Below are 20,092 nucleotides of genomic sequence, written 5' to 3' on the forward strand. Positions count from 1 at the left end.
AATAATAAGAAATTAGCGGCCAGCCACGGTGGCTCATGCCTGTAATCCCAGCACTTTGGGAGGCTGAGGTGTGGGGATCACCTGAAGTCAGGAGTTCGAGACCAGGCTAGCCAACATGGAGAAACCCCGTCTCTACTAAAAAGACAAAAATTAGTCAGGCATGTTGGTAGGCGCCTGTAATCCCAGCTACTTGGGAGGCTAAGGCAGTAGAATCGCTTGAACCCAGGAGGCGCAGGTTGCAGTAAGCCAAGATGACAACACTGCATTCCAGCCTGGGCAACACAGCAAGACTCTGTCTCAAAAAAAAAAAGAAAGAAATTAGCTTTACCAAATAATTTTTGGTTATATATACCAGCCAGAAGTTATTGTGCTAATGAAAGTTTATTAAATTTACAGCATAAAACAGTAAGACCATACTGTAAACTCCACCTCTACAAAAAATACAAAAATTAGCCAAGCATGGTGGCCTGAGCCTGTAGTCCTAGGTACTTGGGAGGCTCAAGTGGAAGAATCGCTTGAGTCCAAAGGGGTCAAGGCTGCAGTGAGCTGTGATCACGCCACTGCACTCCATCTTGGGTGACAGAGCAAGACCCTGTCTCAAAAAAAAAAAAAAAAAGAAAGAAAACAATAGCACAAAGAAAAGGGTATTAATCTAACTAAATTGTTTTAAAGTAAGATGTTAATTGCAATCCTCAGGGCTAATACTAAGAAAATAGGCTGGGCTCGGTGGCTCACACCTGTAATCCCAGCACTTTGGGAGGCCAAGATGGGTGGATCACCTAAAGTCAGGAGTTCAAGATCAGCCTGGCCAACAAGGTGAAACCCCATCTCTACTAAAAAAAATACAAAAAATTAGCTGGCCGTGGTGGTGGGTGCCTGTAAACCCAGCTACTTGGGAGGCTGAGGCAGGAGAATCACTTGAACCCAGGAGGCGGAGGTTGCAGTGATCTGAGATCATGCCATTGCACTCCACCGTGGGCAACAACAGCAAAACTCCATCACCAAAAAAAAAAAACAAACAAACAAAAAAAAACAAAGGAAATGAAATGGTACATAAGAAAATATCTATTTAATGCACAAGAGAGTACTAATGGAGGAATAGAGGAACAAAAAAGTTATAAGACATGTTAAAACAAATGGTGAATATCATAGCAGACATAAATCCTACCTTATCAGTAATTACATTAAATGTAAATGAACTAAACACTCCAATTGAAAGCCAGAGATCAGCAGACTGGATTTAAAAAAACACACTGAACTATGTGTTACCTACTGGAGACATACTTTAGATTCAAAGATACAAAGAGATTAAAGTAAAAGGATGGGGAAAAACATGCTATGCCAATAGTGCTCAAAACAAAGCTGGAGTGGCTATACTAATTAAAGCCAAACAGACCTTAAGACAAAAAATATTATGAAGAAAGATATTTTATGATTTTTTAAAAAAAGGTCAATCCATCAGGAAGACATAACAATTATAAACATAATTCACCTGCCAACAAGGCCCTAAAAATACATGAATAAAAAACTGGCAAAACTGAAAGAAAAAATGGACAATTCAACAATTATAGTTGAAGACTCCAATACTTCTACTTTCAATAACAGAATAGGCAGAATACCAACAAGGAAGTAAAAGACATGAACAATCCTATAAACCAACTACATCTAACAGATATCTATAGAACACACCACCTAATAACAGCCAGGTACACATTTTTGGTGTTTTGGGGAGTGGTTGGAGGGGTCGGTAATGGGTATTTCTGGAATTAGGTAGTGGTAATGGTTGCACACCCTTGTGAATATGCTAAAACCACTGAATTGTATACTCTAAAAGGGTAAGTTTTTGGTATGTGAATTAGATCTCAATAAAGCAGTTATTTTTAAAAAGGAACATTAAATCAAAAATAAGAGCAATGTAGTATGGAATACACATGTAGAAGTAACTTATAAGAACTGTGATGCAACAACAGCACAAAGGCAATAGGGAGAAATGGAAGTATACTATTACAAGGTTCTTAAAATATACATGAAATTGTATATCACTTGAAATTACACTATGATAAGTAAACAAAAAATGTAAGTGCCTTATACACAGTGGATATTTCACAAATAATTATGTGAAGATTTACACATATGATCAATTTTTAAGGCCTAAAATACATACATGCCTTTTAAATAATATAAAGCTATATATACATAAATATAAAACATACTTACCAAAACAGAATAAATGTGCAAACATCGATAAACAGGGGAAAAATCGACAAGATCCTGAACAGTTAAGACCTGAAAATTAAACCATTTTTAAAAAAATTATAGGTCAAACTATTAGACCACCATTAGATAATGTAAAGTTAAAGATAGGCAAGAAGATTCATGAACTTTGTGTTACAACATTTACTCAATTCCCCCATAGAAAGCATACACTATAAACACAAAACCTTTTTTATTTTGTTTTGGCATTTCTTCAGCAGTTTATTCTTTGTAGTATGTTTATTATCACTGTTGACTGTTTTAAACTTAAGGTAACAAAGGAGAGAAATTGTATATTTTTAATATGTATGATAGATTAACAGAAAACTGCTATGGATAACCAGATACCTCATTATTGTTTTGGGTAAAAATGATACATAGATTTCATGTTTTAGCTACAGACAAAGTTCCTGTTCTTAGGCAGCTATGTCATATGATTGGTCATTATTGCATTGAATTAAAGACACCATCAGTATTATTTTACAGATCGCTAAGAAAGAAAAAACACCACCACTTAAAACTATAACTCCATCATCTTTAAGATGTATCCCATATTCCGAAATGTTGTGAAAAAAAAGCCTTATAATTGATGAAATGTAGTACTATAAAGTTTCTCAAACTTGAGAAATACATAAATCCTTTTTAAAGAAACACATTTGTACTCAAGTGAATCTCCAGAGTGAACTTAAATTATTTTTAATATAACATTGCTTATTAGGGAAAATGATAAAAACAAAATGTAGTGCAGTATAGTAGTAAAATAGATCTGAGAGAACAGGGAAACCACTAAGCTCCTCTAAATGTATAGGTCTGGGGGTAAGGCATGATGGTGATGCTCCCAGCAGGAAAGATATACAGAACAGGAAGGGGAAAATTGAAGTCAGAAGACTAGATGGTCTATTTTCAACATTCTGAACCCCAAAGGAGAAAATAATACAGAGGTCATCTGAATATTTAGAAAGAACAGCAAAGCAGATGTCAAAAATATTTATTTAATTTAAAGGGAAAAAAAACCTAATAATAATTTCAAGGGACTAATCAGGACATACTAATTCCACATTAGGAAGGCATTTAACTGTTTAAGGCTGCTCATTTGTCTGTATTCAGCACAATAGCAGACATTCACTACATATGCATATATATACATATATACACATATATACACACATAAACATATGTGCATACATAGTCACAAAAATATATTACATATATTACATATATATTTGTGTGACTATGTATATATGTATCATCTCATCCTCAGATATACAGCAGAAATGTACATAGTGGCTGGGTGTGGTGGCTCATGCCTATAATCCCAGCACTTTAGAAGGCCAAAGCAGAAGGACCACTTGAAGCCAGGAGTTCAAGGCCAGCCTGGACAACACGGTGGTTCCCCATCTCTACAAAAAATACAAAAAAATTAGCTGGATATAGTATATACAGGCATGTGCCTGTAGTTCCAACTACTTGGGAGGCTGAAGCAGGAGGAGCATTTGAACATGAGAGTTTGAGGTTACAGTAAGCCATGATTATGCCAACTGCTCTCCAGCCTGGGTGACAGAGTAAGACCCTGTCTCAAAAAAAAAAAAAAAAAATGCACATAGTAAACACTCAGCTGTTCACCCATTCACAAGTGCAGTCATGAGCACATAGTCATATGGTTCAACTAAAAGTTCTTACTGCATCCCAATTATGTCCTTAGAAAAAGAATTTAAAATCTCATTGGCAAGGCAAAACTTATGAATTAATTGGGAATAACTAGGTCTCTATGATAGTAGCTAAATTTAAAAAAAATTTGAAAAAGACGATAAAAGGTAAGTTCAATAGAGGATTCTGTGGAGATAATTTTATTTATTTATTTTTTTTGAAATAGACATCTCACTCTGTCACCCAGGCTGGTACGTAGTGACATGATCACAGCTCACTGCATCCTCAACCTCCCCTGGCTCAGGTGATTCTCCCACCTCAGCCTCCCCAGTAGCTGGGAATACAGACACTATGCCTGGCAATTTTTTTGTATTTTTTTGTAGGAAAGGGGTTTCACTATGTTGGCCAGGCAGGTCTCAAACTCCTGGCCCAAACAATCTGTCCCCCTTGGCCTCCCAAAGTGCTAGCATTACAGGCATGAGCCATGGCATCAAGCCCTGTAGAAAAAACTTTCAAAAGCAATAGTATGCTGGGCATGGTGGCTCACACCTGTAATCTCAGCACTTTGAAATGCTGAGAGGATAATTTGAGGCCAAGATAATCTGAGTTCAAGACCAGCCTTGGTAACATAGTGAGACCTCTGCTTCTATAAGAAATTTTTTTTTTTTTTTAATTAGCCAGGCATGGTGATAGTGTGCTTTTAGTCCTAGCTACTCGGGAGACTGAAGTGGGAGGAACGCTTGGACGCAGAAGTTGCAGGCTGTAGTGAGCTATGACCGCACCACTGCACTCATGGGCAACAGTGAGCCCTATCTCTAAAAAAAAAAAAAAAAAAAAAAAAAAAAAAACAAGAAAAAAAACAGAATGAGAGAATGAATTTGGATATAGAAGATGAAAGAAAGAAAATATTTAAGGATAATTTCAAGGTTTCTAGACTTAATAGGACTTTTTTTCATTAAAAGACTTTAAGACTTTAATCATAGTAGAGTTATTTTTGTAGTATTTCAGCACCAATTTTTTAAAAAGGTAGACTATCCAGAATTAGGCGAAATGACAAGACATTATGAAATAAAAATTTGACAACAGGTAATTCAAATATAAGTAATCACTATAAAAATAATTAGATTTGGGCACAGTCGCCCACACCTGTAATCCCAGCACCTTGGGAGGCCGAGGTGGATGGGTCACCAGGCCAGGAGTTCGAGACCAGCCTGGCTAGCATGGTGAAACCCCGTCTCTACTAAAAATACAAAAATTAGTCAGCCAGGCCTGGTGGCGCATGCCTGTAATCCCAGCTACTCGGGAGGCTGAGGCAGGAGAATTGCTTGAACCCAGGAGGCCGAGGTTGCAGTGAGCCAAGATCAAGCCACTGCACTCCAGCCTGGGCGACAGAGTGAGACCACGTCTCAAAAAAAAAAAAAATTATATTTACACTTTTACTACAGATTCCACTACCAGAGATTTACAAATATAATGTACAATCGTGTTTATCTGTCAATTATCTAGCCTAACATTTCAGATGACTCCATTGTCCTAATAGCTCAGTACAGTCTGATTGACTTTGTCAACTTGAAATAAAAATATATAGAGAAAAATTTCCAAGCAAAAAAATGTATTTGAGAATAAACAAAGAAATAGGATTAAAATCCAGGACATGCACAGACCAGGGTGGTCTCTGGCATGTCTGCAGAACAAAGGAGGTTAGGGTTTTATTGGGGAGACAGATTGTTATGCAAATTGTTTTGAAAGAAAGTTCACTGGTGAGTGTCACTAGTTGCTAGAAAGGACTTGTAATTTTGGAGTTACGGTTAGGCCCTTACAGCTTTGGATTGACCTTGTGAGACAGTTGTTTGTTTTTTTGTCTTCTTTTTGAGACAAGGTCTCGCTCTGTCTCCCAGGCTGGAGTACAGTGGCACAATGTCGGCTCACTGCAACCTCCGCCTCCTGGGTTCAAGCAATTCTCGTGTCTCAGCCTCCCAAGTAGCTGGGACTAGAGGTGCCCACCACCATGCCCAGCTAATTTTTATATTTTTAGTAGAGACAGGATTTCACCATGTTGGCCAGGCTGGTCTTAAACTCCTGCCTCAAGTGATCCACCCACCTCGACCTTGCAAACTGCTGGGATTACTGGTGTGAGCCACTGTGCCTGGCCTGTTTTGAAACAGACAAGTGTTCACATGTAAGTGGCTAGCTGTCCTTGTAGGGCTGATGCAGTAAGCTATGGTTTCAAAAAATTTATTGTGATAGTTCTGATACCAGGCAAATCGTCCATGACAGCCCTCCCTTCACGGCCTTCTCAGCCTCCATTTTGTCAAAGTTTGACACACTCACTCTATTTTGACTCTGACAACTTTTACAACATAAATTTATTTTGCATATGGGAAGACTAAATCACACAGATGTGCATTACAATCCAAAAGAAAAAAAATTATCTAATAATAGAAAAGAAAGAAAGAAACCCATCACCTCTTCTTCATTCTCATCCTCTTCTTCAAGTGAATGTTTCAATACAGTTTCATTTCTTTCCTCTGGAATTCTATCGTGATTTATATACATATTCTTCCCAAATTTCATTTTATTCTGTTTCTGCAGAGAAATACTGAAGGTTTTCTGATGCTGTGCCTATTTTGAAGAGAGAAAAATTCAGATTATTTCAAAACTGATTATGGTCAAAATTGGTTCAAAAAATTTGTTCACAGTTTTTCTTATATTTTAACGTCTGTAGGTATAGAATTTGTAGTGATGTCCCCTTTCTTATTCATGATTTTTGCCTTCTCACTTCCTTTTTTTAAAAAAAACAAAAAAAAAACCCAAAAAAACAGGGTCTCACTCTGTCATCCAGGCTGGAGTACAGTGGCACCATCACAGCTCACTGCAGCTTCAACCTCCCCAGGCTCCGGTGATCCTCCTACCTCAGCCTCCAGAGTAGCTGGGACTACAGGCATGCACCACCACACCCCGCTAATGTTTTTTTTGTTTGTTTTGTTTTTGTATTTTTTTGTAAAATAGGGTTTTGCCATGTTGCCCAGGCTGGTCTCAAACTCCTGGTTCAAGCAATCCGCCTGCCACAGCCTCCCAAAGTGCTAAGATTACAGGCATGACCCACCGCACCCAGCTTCTCTTCCTTTTTAAACAGTCTTAAAATTATGTAGAACCATGTATTTCCTCAGTTGGCATATTGTGTGTTGGCAAGGGGGACTGGCCAACACTCTTTGGCCATACTCCCAACTTCCTGAATTAGCCATTAACCTCACAGAATGAACTATAACATCAAGTTGCAAGCTTATTTTACTTCCCACTGAAAATGCCCACAGTTTGTGAAGACTAAGAATGCAGAAGCTGTTATCCCACAATTGATCATTGACAAAAAACAACATTTACACAGAATAAAAAGTTGAGAACCCTCATACTTTTAGGCATTTTAGTAATACTTCCCTATCAGAACTTCATTACCAGAAATAGAAAAAAATATAAACTTAATTCCAGGATTTTAATTTCCTTACACACTGCAAGACAGTCTCTCTGTTTTGATGGATCAGATTGTTGCTATTCTGTTCTGTTAGCACATAGAAAGGTCATGCACTGGCTATTTTAGGTGAGTTCTCTCTAAGGCATATGTAACTGCCAATCAGCCCTTCTCTACTCTTAGGTTATCAGACCATGCAAGTTGCAGTAATCTGGCTCCTCTCTTACCTAGACTTTGATCCTGGCTGCCCCCCAGAGGCTGGTACTGGAGAAAATTATTATCACTCCTGTGTATTCCCTTTCCCTCTGTGCCCAAACTAACTTTGTCAATGATTTTCTGTCCTCGGAGTATAAAATCATTTATTTAGAGTATTGTTTCCAAATTATGTTATGCACAAAACTAACCATTCACACAGTAAAAACAGATGTTCCTTGAAAAAAGGGTTCTAAGCTCAAATGAGTTATATAAATATTACATATTGTATCCTCCTCCTAGGAGATTTACAATTCATAAGTAAAGAAATCCGCTTAACTTTATTTAACCCAGGTTTCCAAAATCTATTTATTTAGTCCTTTTGTTCTCCCTAGAGCAGTGGTCCCCAGCCTTTTTTCGCAGGTGGATGGTTTCAGATGAAACTGTTCCACCTCAGATGATCAGGTGTTAGATTCTCATAAGGAGCACACAATCTAGATGCCTCGCATGCACAGTTCACAATAGGGTTTGCGCTCCTATGAGAATCGAAGGCCGCTGATCTGACAGGAGGCGGAGCTCAGGCAGTAATCCTCTTTAGCAAGCCACTCACCTCCTGCTGTGTGGCCTGGTTCCTAACAGGCCACAGACAGGTACCAGTCCACGGCCTGGGGGCTAGGAACCCCTGCCCTAGAGAGCAATATTAAAATGTGTGCCAGAGAACATTATATGGAAAATGTTAACTTACCCAATATAAATTTTAGATATTTATTGCTAATTAAACATCAGACTAAGAGTGGATTCATCTCTCATATTAGAATTTTAAAAATTCTCCCTAGACAATCTAAAACTCAGCTCTAAACTAATTTTCAAAAATAACTTTTTTTTGCCACTCATGTTAGGCATAATAGCTAGATCTCAGGAAGGCAAAAATAAGCAGGGCAAAATCTTTCACTTAAAAAATTCACAGTCTAGTTAAGAACATAAAAAAAGCAATTGTAGTGTGAAAAGTACAATGGTATACACCCTGAGGGTGAAGTGACCATCTCTCGCTGGCAGTAGTGTAATGGGTGATGGCAGAAGATTTCACAGACAAGGTGATGTTCAAGCCAGCTTTTGGGAGGAAAAAGCAGGAATTCATCAGACTGAGAAATGTGAAAGAATGGACGACATTCTTGGTGAACAGCTAGTATACTCCAAGATCTGTAAGACAGCAGATACTGCTAGAGCATACAAGGGAGACAAGTATCAAGATGAGACTGAGGAACTTGGACTTAAGTAAAAGGTAACAGGGTATCACTTAAGATGAAGTGGTGTGGTCTTATTTGCATTTTAGGACAGTAACCAAAAGGAGAAGAGAATACAGATAAGGAAAACAAATTATTCTATGTAACAGTTCAGCTATGTAGAGGGGGAAACAGAATCTACAGGTATTTCGAAGCAGAATTGATAGTAACTAAGTAGGACTTAGTAACAAATAACATTAACAGTATGAATACTCCTGAAAAGTTTAAAATACTCCCCAGTTTCTGGAATTGTGGAAACAGGAGACACTACTATCTTGCAAGGAGACCCCCTGAAACTATTGCTACGGAATAAAAGATGAAATGCTCCTGATTATTGTAAATACAAAACTGCATGCAGGATTGTGTAAAGACAATGCCAGGCCAGACTGCCAGAATGAGCCAACAGCACATGATGTGCTTCCCCCTGCAGAGAGCCTATGAATGGACATGCAGTCAGGGAGGTTTCACATCACCAAGATTCCTATCCCAGAAAAGCAGATGTTCATAGCTCTGGGAATGGAATGCGACCCTTGTGAAGAGCCTATAAACGGATGCATGAGGGGGCGCCTGTCCATATGGATAAGATAGGGCTATAAACGCCCTCATCTTGCCACAGGTCTTTTAGGCCTCTTTAGGGTTAAGGCATACTCCCTTCTGAGAATTTCTGGTCTAACTGGTTGTCTAGCTTCACGTCCTGTTTCTATGGATTGTTTGTAACCAGCTTTTGCTGCAACTGTTACTGCTGATTAATATCTGGCTAATCATAGGTTATGGAACGACTGTGTTTCTGTTTTTTTCTTTTTTTTTTTTTTTTTTTTTTGAGACGGAGTCTCGCTCTGTCACCCAGGCTGGAGTGCAGTGGCGCGATCTCAGCTCACTGCAAGCTCCGCCTCCCAGGTTCACGCCATTCTCCTGCCTCAGCCTCTCCGAGTAGCTGGGACTACAGGCGCCCGCCACCACGCCCGGCCAATTTTTTGTATTTTTAGTAGAGACGGGGTTTCACCATGGTCTCGATCTCCTGACCTCGTGATCCGCCCACCTCGGCCTCCCAAAGTGCTGGGATTACAAGCGTGAGCCACTGAGCCCGGCTGTGTTTCTGTTTTAAGGCTCTGTTAGAAATTACTGATGCACACACTATATTGTAAATTTTTATCTCTGTATACTGTACTTCTACATATAGATGTTATGTTAAAGAATTACTTCATCCCCGTGTGACCACCTCACCTCATAATCAAATGACCCTAAATCCCTCACTAACCTACCCTCACCCTCACTAAACTTAATGATAAATGCTGGTATATCCAGTGCATTGGAGGCACCGTGGGACCAGAAGGTGGTGACCCCCCTGGACCCAGCTTTCACTATCTTGTGTGTGTCTATTATTTCTCGACCTGCTGATCCGCCTGGGAACAAAGAGAGAGCCCCACTGCATTGTGGGCTGCTGGCCAGATCCCACAATACTATCTGAGATAGCAAATATAAGAAAAGTAGATTTAGGAAAAAGAGAATGGGTTTAGTTTTAGAAATGCGGGGTTTGGGGTAGCTTTAAGATATTTAAATGAATACATAACAAGTCCATCCATCCGTAAAAGGGATATGAGATCACGGAATTAAGCACAGGACACAGAGTGCACCCAAAGGAGGGGGCTTACTTTGCAAAGTATGAGCTTTACACTCATGCCACCTAGAAGATTCTAGAACTAAACTGTGACTCTGCCAAACTGAGCACAGCTGATGAGAGACTTCAGGAGGCTTCTTACACACACACACACACACACACACACACACACACACACACACATAGAGAGAGAGAGAGAGAGAAACCCACAACAAATTGAAAGGTAGTGTGAAGGGATACCAAGACAGAACAAAATACAACTTTTCTTATCAAATCTTGGGAAGTCTAACTCTCACTAGAAGGAAAACTCTCTAACTTCTCAACTCTGTGGAAGTTATTTCCGAAAGAAGAAATTGTAAAGAAAAACATCCCCACAGAGACATGCTAAGAAAAGGTTTCTGTATGAAATGTCTGTTTAAACTGCAATGATAGGGAGCTTGATGACTTTTACGAGGAAAAAATGATAGTGGATCAAGAGAGTCTATTCTCTCCCAGAAATAAATTTTCGTAAATCTTAAATCCTAGGGCCCATGATTTGATGGACTCCCTAAGTAGAAAGAATCCAAAACTGGTCCATGAAAAACAAGTCAAAGAAGATAAGTTTAATATTGACACTTGTAATTAAAATGTATAATGGAATATGAACTTTAAACTACTGTTTGCATTCTCATACTGAAAAAATTTACCAAGTGGTTGTGTTTTTAACTCCCATGGCATGCACAGATTTCCTTGGCCAGAGGTAGGAGAAATAGTATTGAAAATACTGTAATATTGAAGGGAAGAATACAATGGTGAGGACCTCTACAATGGGGAAGACCCTCACTCACCAGAGACAATCAGTAAGAAAGACTTAGGAGTTTCCAAAGTAGTTTGTAATACTTGGGGGGAAAAATCAAGCATTAGAAATCATGTAAGAGTGTGCAATGCAAAGACAAAAAGAAGAAATGGTGTTGAGCATTGTTTTATTTCTATGACATTGTTTTATTTCTATGACATTGCAAGAACAGCTCTTAGAAAATTTAATTATTTTTTTAAACATTTTATTATTAAAAATTTCAAAATAAACAGATTAATATCATGAACTCCCATCATTTATCTTCCACTAATATTTTTACATTCTTGTTCCATCTATACCTTTATCCACTCACTCCATATATACCCCAAATTATTATTATTATTATTTATTATTATTATTTTGAGACAGAGCCTCGCTCTGTCACCCAGGCTGGAGTGCAGTGGCGCGATCTCAGCTCGCTGCAAGCTCCGCCTCCTGGGTTCACGCCATTCTCCTGCCTCAGCCTCCCGAGTAGCTGGGACTACAGATGCCCGCCACCATGCCCAGCTAATTTTTTGTATTTTTAGTAGAGACGGGGTTTCACCATGTTAGCCAGGATGGTCTTGGTCTCCTGACCTCGTGATCTGCCCGCCTTGCCTCCCAAAGTGCTGGGATTACAGGTGTGAGCCACCCCACCCGGCCCCAAATTATTTTGTACAGTTTCTATTAATAGTTTATTATTTTTTATAGTTTTTTTTAAGTAAGATGTATATACATTGAAATATATAGCTAAGATCTGTATAAGTTTGACAAACACATTTTTATCATGGTATAAAACATTTCCATCTCTCCAGAAAGTCCCCTTGTGTCCGTTCCTAGGCAATTTCCCCACCCAGAGGTAACCACTGTTTTGATTTTTTTCATCTTAGTTTACCTGCTTGCAAATGGCATAAAAATGGAATCACACAGTTTGTGCCTTTTTGTATTCAATTTCTGTGGCTCAACATATCTGTGAGATTCATACATGTTGTTGCATTATCAGTAATTCATTCCTTTTTATTGTTAGGTAGTATTCCATTGTATGAATATACCACAATTTGTGTATCCATTCTCTTTCTGATAGCCATTTGGGTTGTTTCCAGTTTGGGGCTAACTGTGAACAAAGATGCTATGACTATCATGAGCCCATGTTTTTTGTTTCTCACTGATAAACACCAAGGAGTGGAACTGCTGACTCAAAAGGTAGATATATTAACTTCATAACTGCTGAAGCTTTTCCCATTGTTTGTCCGTTTGTTATTGAACTGTAGTAGTTTTTAATTCACAGTTAATACTTTTGTTTTAAATAGAGAACAGTTTAGAATCTTAGCGTAAAAAGGCTCCCACTTGCCTCTGGGGCTGCCACTGTTTAGCTAATTCTATACCAGATTTGGCTGGTGGTAAAGGATAACATAACACCACATATATGGAGAAGAATGCTGAGAGTTCGGGCGGTAACTAAAGAATTCATGTTAGACTGATTTTACTTAAAAAAGGAATAAATGTGAAGCCAAAGAAAACACTGATAGAGTCCTTTCTAAACAATAACCAGAAAAGATAAGAAAAAGGTAAAACAAGAATAAGCATTTTATGTAAGTTAAAGAAGTAAACCTTGGATATTTTCCAGGTCTTGTATTACTAAATAATATTAAATCAAAATTATTTTTCATCTCACCTGTTTCATTGCTGTTTCACCTATTTTGTCAGAATGTTTTCGAATGCTTTCCAAAAAGTCTTTGAGATCAGACATGGAGATTTCTTTAATATCCTCACGGAGTTTGGGAAGATTTTCTATCATGAGCTGGCAAAACCGGTATTGACTAACCCAGGGAAAGTACACATTCTCTAATTGTTCCATAGTTTTTAGGGCAGAATAGTACCTGTGAGAAGTTAAAAAAAAACTCTATAAAAAGTTCTTATCACAATATTTTTACAAGTAAGTCTAAATAATCAGTTTTACACTGATTATTCATCAAAAAGGACCTAGTCATAGTTAAAGTAAGTAAAATTAACATTTACATCTATTTGTCAAGGACAAACTATAAACCACATAAACAAGCCACAGGCTCAAAGTTGATGGCATACATTAATGTAAAACTTCTTTATTTCACTTCATCTGAATCTATAACATCAAAAGCATTATGATAGCATCTTAATACCCGAAATGAATACGTATAATTGTTTCAAACTTGTGAATTATAACATTTAGTGATTTGTTATATGATTTTGTATTCTGTCTCCCATCATAATATCCATCCACACAGTATCACCACACAAAAATTACATAACACGAATATAATTCTAATTAAAATAAAATTTATTTAACTTTTAAAAAAAGTCATACTACTATTTAAGGCAATTAGAAATACTGTTAAGTATCACATACACACACAAAAAAAAACAGGTAAAAATCTACACTGGTAGAGTGCTTTTTCAATTCAACAAATATTTACTGAATGTAATAGTTCCTCTTTCGGGCTTTGGGGGCTACTGTTTCACAGTGTGACATGCTGGGTATGCAGCAATTAGTAAAGGGTAGCCTTTGCCCTAGATAAATTGACATATATTTTCATATACATAATTTAGTTCTCTTTAGACTTCTATGAGGTACACTTCTATGGCAGATATTACAAGTAGCATTCTATAGATGAGAAAACTAAAATACAGAAAAAGAGTATATAATTTGGCCAAGAAACCATATTAATTGGTAGCAGGACTGAGACTTTACCAAACTGTCAGTTTCCTACAATAATACTCACCACCAAAAATCTATCTGAGAGTTAGGTAGAGGAACTTTAAAAATTAATTACATAGTATTCTATATCTTTCTATTGAATTGGATGACATTAAAAGCAGGAAAAGGCATTAACTAATGTACAAAAAAGGCAAAACAAAGTAAGTTGATAGAAACCATGAGACATAAGTGAAAACAAAAGCAAGCTGAAAAGACCCACCAGGTGTGGTGGCTCACACCTGTGATCCCAGCACTTTGGGAGGCTACGGTGGGTGGGTCACCTGAGATCAGGAATTCGAGACCAGCCTGGCCAATGTGGTGAAACCCTGTCTCTACTAAAAATATAAAAATTAGCCAGGCATGGTAGTGCACACCTGTAATCCCAGCTACTCAGGAGGCTGAGGCACGAGAATCATTTGAATCTGGGAGGTGGCAGTTGCAGTGAGATCGTGCAACTGCATTCCAGCCTGGGTGACAGAGTAAGAAACTTTCTCAAAAAAAAAAAAAAGACGTTATATTCAAAAGCTGTTTTAAAATACCAATTAGTTTTCTGGCATACACTCTCAAAGACAGAGTATATTCTGCAAATTGTCACAAAATATTACAACTAATTTAAAAATTAGACCATCTAAATTTTATCTTGGTAAACATTAGAGTGCTTATAACGTAAACAAAATGTACATTTGGTCAGAAACTAAAATATTTAGGTGGTGGTATGCGTAGGAGAGATGTCATTACAATAATTTTGATAATGCCTGAGATATTAAAGGCTTAGATGAAGTGAAATAATGAATTATGTATTTTCAGTGTAACCCATAACATTTAAAATGCAACAGATCAATTAACAGTCAAACCACACTATCTGATCCTTGACTAATTTCCTGATTTGATATGAACTAGGTATATTTCAAAAGTATTCTCTCTACAACAGGTATGGTTTCTGAAAATTCATGCTAATGTCTACAATGTATTTGAAATCCTAAGTGATGCAGAATAAATGAAAAGTATTACCAGTAGCTTTTGCAACATACTACAGACACAGTCAACTTACTTCATAGCACAACTGTGCCTCCCTTCATGCCGCTCATCTCTCACCTCCCATCTTGGTGCTCCCATGAGACATCATCAGAGGCATGAGAGGTCATAAGACTTACCTAGCACCCATATACACACAACCCAGAAATGTAGAGAGTTAAGGTCGGGGGTTGAACTCTTAACCAATAAGAAAAGCAAGTCAGAGACAAGTTCTCCTTTCCTCTTCCTGGAGGGAAGGTTATGATTTGCAATAACATATACGACCTCCCTAAAGGTATTTAAATAACTCAATAACTCACCCTCATATTTGCTCTCTCAACTTTCCTGTCTCATTTCCCTTTCCCTAAAACTAGGATTCAGAGAACTTCCTTAGGATTATACTCCCTAAAAAAGTAGTAAAATACGTGATTTTTACCTCGGACTCTGCTTTCTGGGAAAATTCAGGTGAAGATACATGGAAAGTTTATCATCTTAGGCAGAAAGCAGAAGTCAGAGACCAGACCCTGGATCCTTTCTAAAATTTAGCCACAAATCTCCTACATTTTATCTGTTTCTAAATGCAAGCAAAAACAGCACCACAATAGATTACCATTTCTCCTTTAGATGCACCTAATGCTGTTTTTACAAAATTATAACAGTAATCCATAACCACTAGAAAAATACAAAACCTATAAGGGGAATATAAAAAGCACCTATGATGTGATGCTACCATGTTGTAATTAAGTAATCAGCATTTGGCCACATTTCCATCCAGTCATATATCTACACTTCCAGTTCTGTAAGCTCATACTCTATTCAACAATATATAATGGAATTTACCTTATAAATTATTTTAAAACAAATTATTATGCTATATATAAAGTCTTTTATTATAAGGTAATGATGTCCTTATAGTTGGAATGTTAAGTCTCTGATTTTTTAAAATAAACAACAGTAGAGCAAATTTCCCTATATGTTAAACCTCTGACAAGGTGTCTGTTTTTATAAATACAAGATACTTCAAAAAATGCACATGTCATCACTAAATGGAGAACATGTGAGTACTCTAATGATTCTCTGGCCTACAAAGTACAAATTATGCCACTGTTCTTACTTCATTTCCCTTCCCTTGGACATTTCCATTTCACCAGAGTTTGTCCTACCATAGAATTGGTTACTTCAGTCTCTTCTATTCTTTTTAAATACAATGTCCTGCATACAAAAAAATTTACAAGATACATGAAAAAGTACGAAATGTTTATTAAATTCTAAGTGGAAAAAATAAGACACAACTACATGATGTCTGAATCACTTCCAACGTACAGACATAAAGAGGTAAAAAAAATAAAGGGATAGAGAAATATATACCATATTGACACTAATCGAAAGAAAGGTAGATAAGCTATATTAATTTCAGATGAAACAGATTTCAGAGCAAGGAAAATTATTAGGGATAACGAACATTACATAATGATAAAATGGTCAGTTCTCCAAGAAGACATGGTAATCCTTACAGTGTATGTAACTAAGAACAGAGCATCAAAATATGTGAAGCAAAAACTAATAGAACTGTAAAGGAAAATAAATAAATACACTACTACAAGTGCAGACCTCAGCAAGCCTCTAACAATAATTGACAGGTTCAGCAGGCAGAAATTCAATAAGGACATAGTTGAACTGAACAGTACCATCAATCAACTGGATCTAATTGACATTGAGAGAATACTTCATCCAACAACTACAAAATACACATTTTTCTCAAGCTCACATGGAACATCAAGACAGATCACATTCTGGGCCACAAAACATGCCTTAACAAATTTAAAGGAATGGAAATTATACAAAGCTAATATCATACTTAATGGTGAGAAACAAGATGCTTTTCCCCCATGAGATTAAGAACAAAGCAAAGAAGCTCCCTCTCACCATTCCTAGTCAACATCATACTACATGGAAGTAGTAGCTAATGAAGTAAGACAAGAAAAAAAGGTATTAAGACTGGGAAAAAAGAAACAAAAGTCTTTGCAGGTAACATGAAATGTATCTATGTAAAAACCTTCAACAAAAAATTTTCTGGAACTAATACCAACTCTGATAGAAGTAATTAAAGAAAAATCTAAATAAATGGAAAGATATTCCATATTAATGAATAGGAAGACTCAATATCATCAACTGATGATATCAGTTCTCCCCAACTTGATCTACAGATTCAATGCAATCCCAATCAAAACCCCAGCAACTTACTTTGTGAATATCAACAATGTGATTCTGAAGTTTATATAGACAGGCAAAAGACCCAGAATAGCCACACGATACTGAAGAACAAAGTTGAAGGATAGATTGACACTACCCAACTTCAAGACTTAATACTGTATAAAGTTACAATATTAAAGACTGTATGGTAAAGGTGAAAGGATTAACAAGTAGGTTAAAATGAAACAAAAAGCACAGAAATACACAAATACAGTTAACTGAGGAAATTCAATGGAAAAAGGGTAGTTCTTTAAACAAATGCTGCTGGAACAACTGGACATTCACATGCAAAAAAGTGAATAAATAAATGTAAACAGTGACCTTCACTTTTTATAAAAATTAACTCAAAATAGATCATAGACCTAAATGTAAAACACAAAACTCTAAGACTCTAGAAGATAACACAAGGGAAAATTTAGATGACCTTGGGTTTGGCAATCAATTTTTTGAAACACCAAAGCACAATCCATGAGGGAAAGAAAAAAAGGTAAACTGGACTTTTCCAATTTAATTTCATTAAAACTAAAACTTCCTACTCTTTAAAGACACTGTTAAGAAAATGAAAAAACAAGCCACAGACTGGGAGAAAATATGTTCAAAACACAAACTGAATCAAGGACTTGAATCCAAAATATAAAAACACTTAAAATTCAACAATCCAAAAATAAGCCACCAAATTAAAAAGTGATCAAAAGACTTGGACACCTCGCTAAAGAAGACATACATGTGAGAAGATGCTCAATATCATGTGTCATTAGTGAATTACAAATTAAAATAACAATGAGATATCATTACACACCTATTAGAATAGGCAAAATCCGAAAAAATGACAACACTAAATCCTGTGGAGGATGTAGAGCAACAGAAACTCTCATTCATTCTGGAGGGAGTGCAAAATAGTACAGCCACTTCTGCAGACAGTTTGGCAGATTCTTACAAACCTAAACATAGTCTTACCATATGATCCAGCAATCACATCCCCAGGTATTTACCCAAATTAATTGAAAATTTACATCCATAAAACCTGCACACAAATGTTTATGGCAGCTTTATTCACAACTGCCAAAACTTGGAAGCAACAAGATGTCCTTCATAGGTGAATGGATAAACTATGGTTCATCCATACAATGTAGTATTATTCAGTGATAAAAAAAGAAATAAGTTATCAAGACACGAAAGGACATAGAGGAACCTTAAATGCATATTGCCAAGCGAAATAAGCCAGTCTGAACATGTTATATACATACTGTATTATTTCAACTATCTGACATTCTGGAAAAGATAAAACTATAGAAACAGTACAAAGTTCAGTAATTGGTAGGGGTTCACAGAGGGGAAGGATGGGGAAAGATAGGGAGCACAGGAAAGTTTTCAGGCAGTGAAACTATTCTGTATGATACTGTAATGGATACATGATATATGTTTGCCAAAATCCACAGAACTGCACAACACAGAGTGAACTCTACTGTAAAACTATGGACTCTGGTAAATACTTATGTGTCAATATTGGTTCATCAGTTAAAGTAAGTGTACCATATTAATGCAAGACATTGATAACAGAAAAACTGCTTGGAAAGAAGAGGAAAAGGATATGGGGACTCTGTACTTTGTGTTTAATATTTCTGTAAACCTAAAACTGCTCTAAAAAATAAAATATATTAAATAAAAAATATAAGCAAAAGATGTGAACAGACGCTTCACAAAAGAAAACATACAAACAGCCAAATACCAAATAAAAAGGTACTTATGATACTTAAAGATCTCTACAGAAGCCAATTCCAAAGGTTTTCTTGCCACTGAAATTCAACATTCCCAAACCTTTATCATCTGGATGCCCTGCATTGTGTCTAACCTAAATCCTTTCTTTCTACAGTCTAAACCCATGATTTTTCTACCTCTGATTTCACTGGTGGTAAAAAAAAAAAAAAAAAAAAAAAAAAAAAAAAAATCTGTTTATTCTAATCTATAAACAATCAGTCATCAGGAAAATGCAAATTGAAACAATGAGATACTATTTTATACTTACCAAAATGGCTCAACTAGAACAAACTAATTAAACACCATATGTGTGCAAGGATGTGGAGCAAATGAAATTCTTATATTAATACATTGCTAATGGAAGCGTAAATGGTACTACTAAAATAATTATTTTTTAAATTATATTTTTAAAGTCTATTTTTCAAACCATACTTTAAATAGAAAAGTATTTAATGGTTTCTTAAAAAGTGTAGCATTCATTTATGCTATCACTGAGCAATTCTACTCCTATATATTTACTAAATGGAAATATAAACATATCCCTACAAAAAAGACTTGTACCTTAATTTCATGGCAGTCTTATTCATAATACCCGCAAACCTGAAACCACCCAAATGGCAACTAACGGATAGATTAACAGATTCTAGCAATAAAAAGAAATTATGCAACCACAGACAAATTTTTAAAACATTATCAGGAGTGAAGAAGATTCCATTTATATCAATTCTAAAAACACACAAAACTAATCTACGATGCTAAAAATCAGAAAGTGGTTATTTCTAGAGAAGGGAGGAGAAATTGGAAAGAGGTATGAGCAAACTGTGGGGGTAATGGAAGTATTCTGCATCTTGTTTTGGTGGCAGTGACTGTGAGAAGTATAAGAAAGCTTTTGGGTGGCAATAACATTCAACATCTTAAACTTGGTGGCTACACAGGTATGTTTATTTTAGTATAACATAAACAAAACGTACAAGTCATAAGTCTACAACTCCAAGAATCTCTAAAAAGCAAACACAAGAGGCTACCTGAAAAAAAAAATTTGGAGATCAAAGAAGAGCTC

At 36.6% G+C, this 20,092-nt stretch overlaps 1 protein-coding gene across 4 annotated transcripts in view; it reads right to left on the reverse strand.

Annotated features, from left to right (window-relative positions):
* The window catches only part of EXOC6 (exocyst complex component 6), a 217,077-nt gene that overhangs the window by 142,149 nt on the left and 54,836 nt on the right, over nucleotides 1–20,092 (reverse strand). For all 4 annotated transcript variants that reach the window (XM_030809250.1, XM_030809251.1, XM_030809252.1 and 1 more), the window contains exons 6-8: nucleotides 12,949–13,153; nucleotides 6,367–6,522; nucleotides 2,218–2,286 (exon numbers count right to left, since the gene is read on the reverse strand). In XM_030809250.1, coding sequence (XP_030665110.1) covers nucleotides 2,218–2,286; nucleotides 6,367–6,522; nucleotides 12,949–13,153 — 430 coding nt within the window. The remainder of the gene's footprint in view (nucleotides 1–2,217; nucleotides 2,287–6,366; nucleotides 6,523–12,948; nucleotides 13,154–20,092) is intronic.

This window comes from Nomascus leucogenys, chromosome 3, assembly GCF_006542625.1.
Source record: "Nomascus leucogenys isolate Asia chromosome 3, Asia_NLE_v1, whole genome shotgun sequence".
NCBI lineage: Eukaryota > Metazoa > Chordata > Mammalia > Primates > Hylobatidae > Nomascus > Nomascus leucogenys.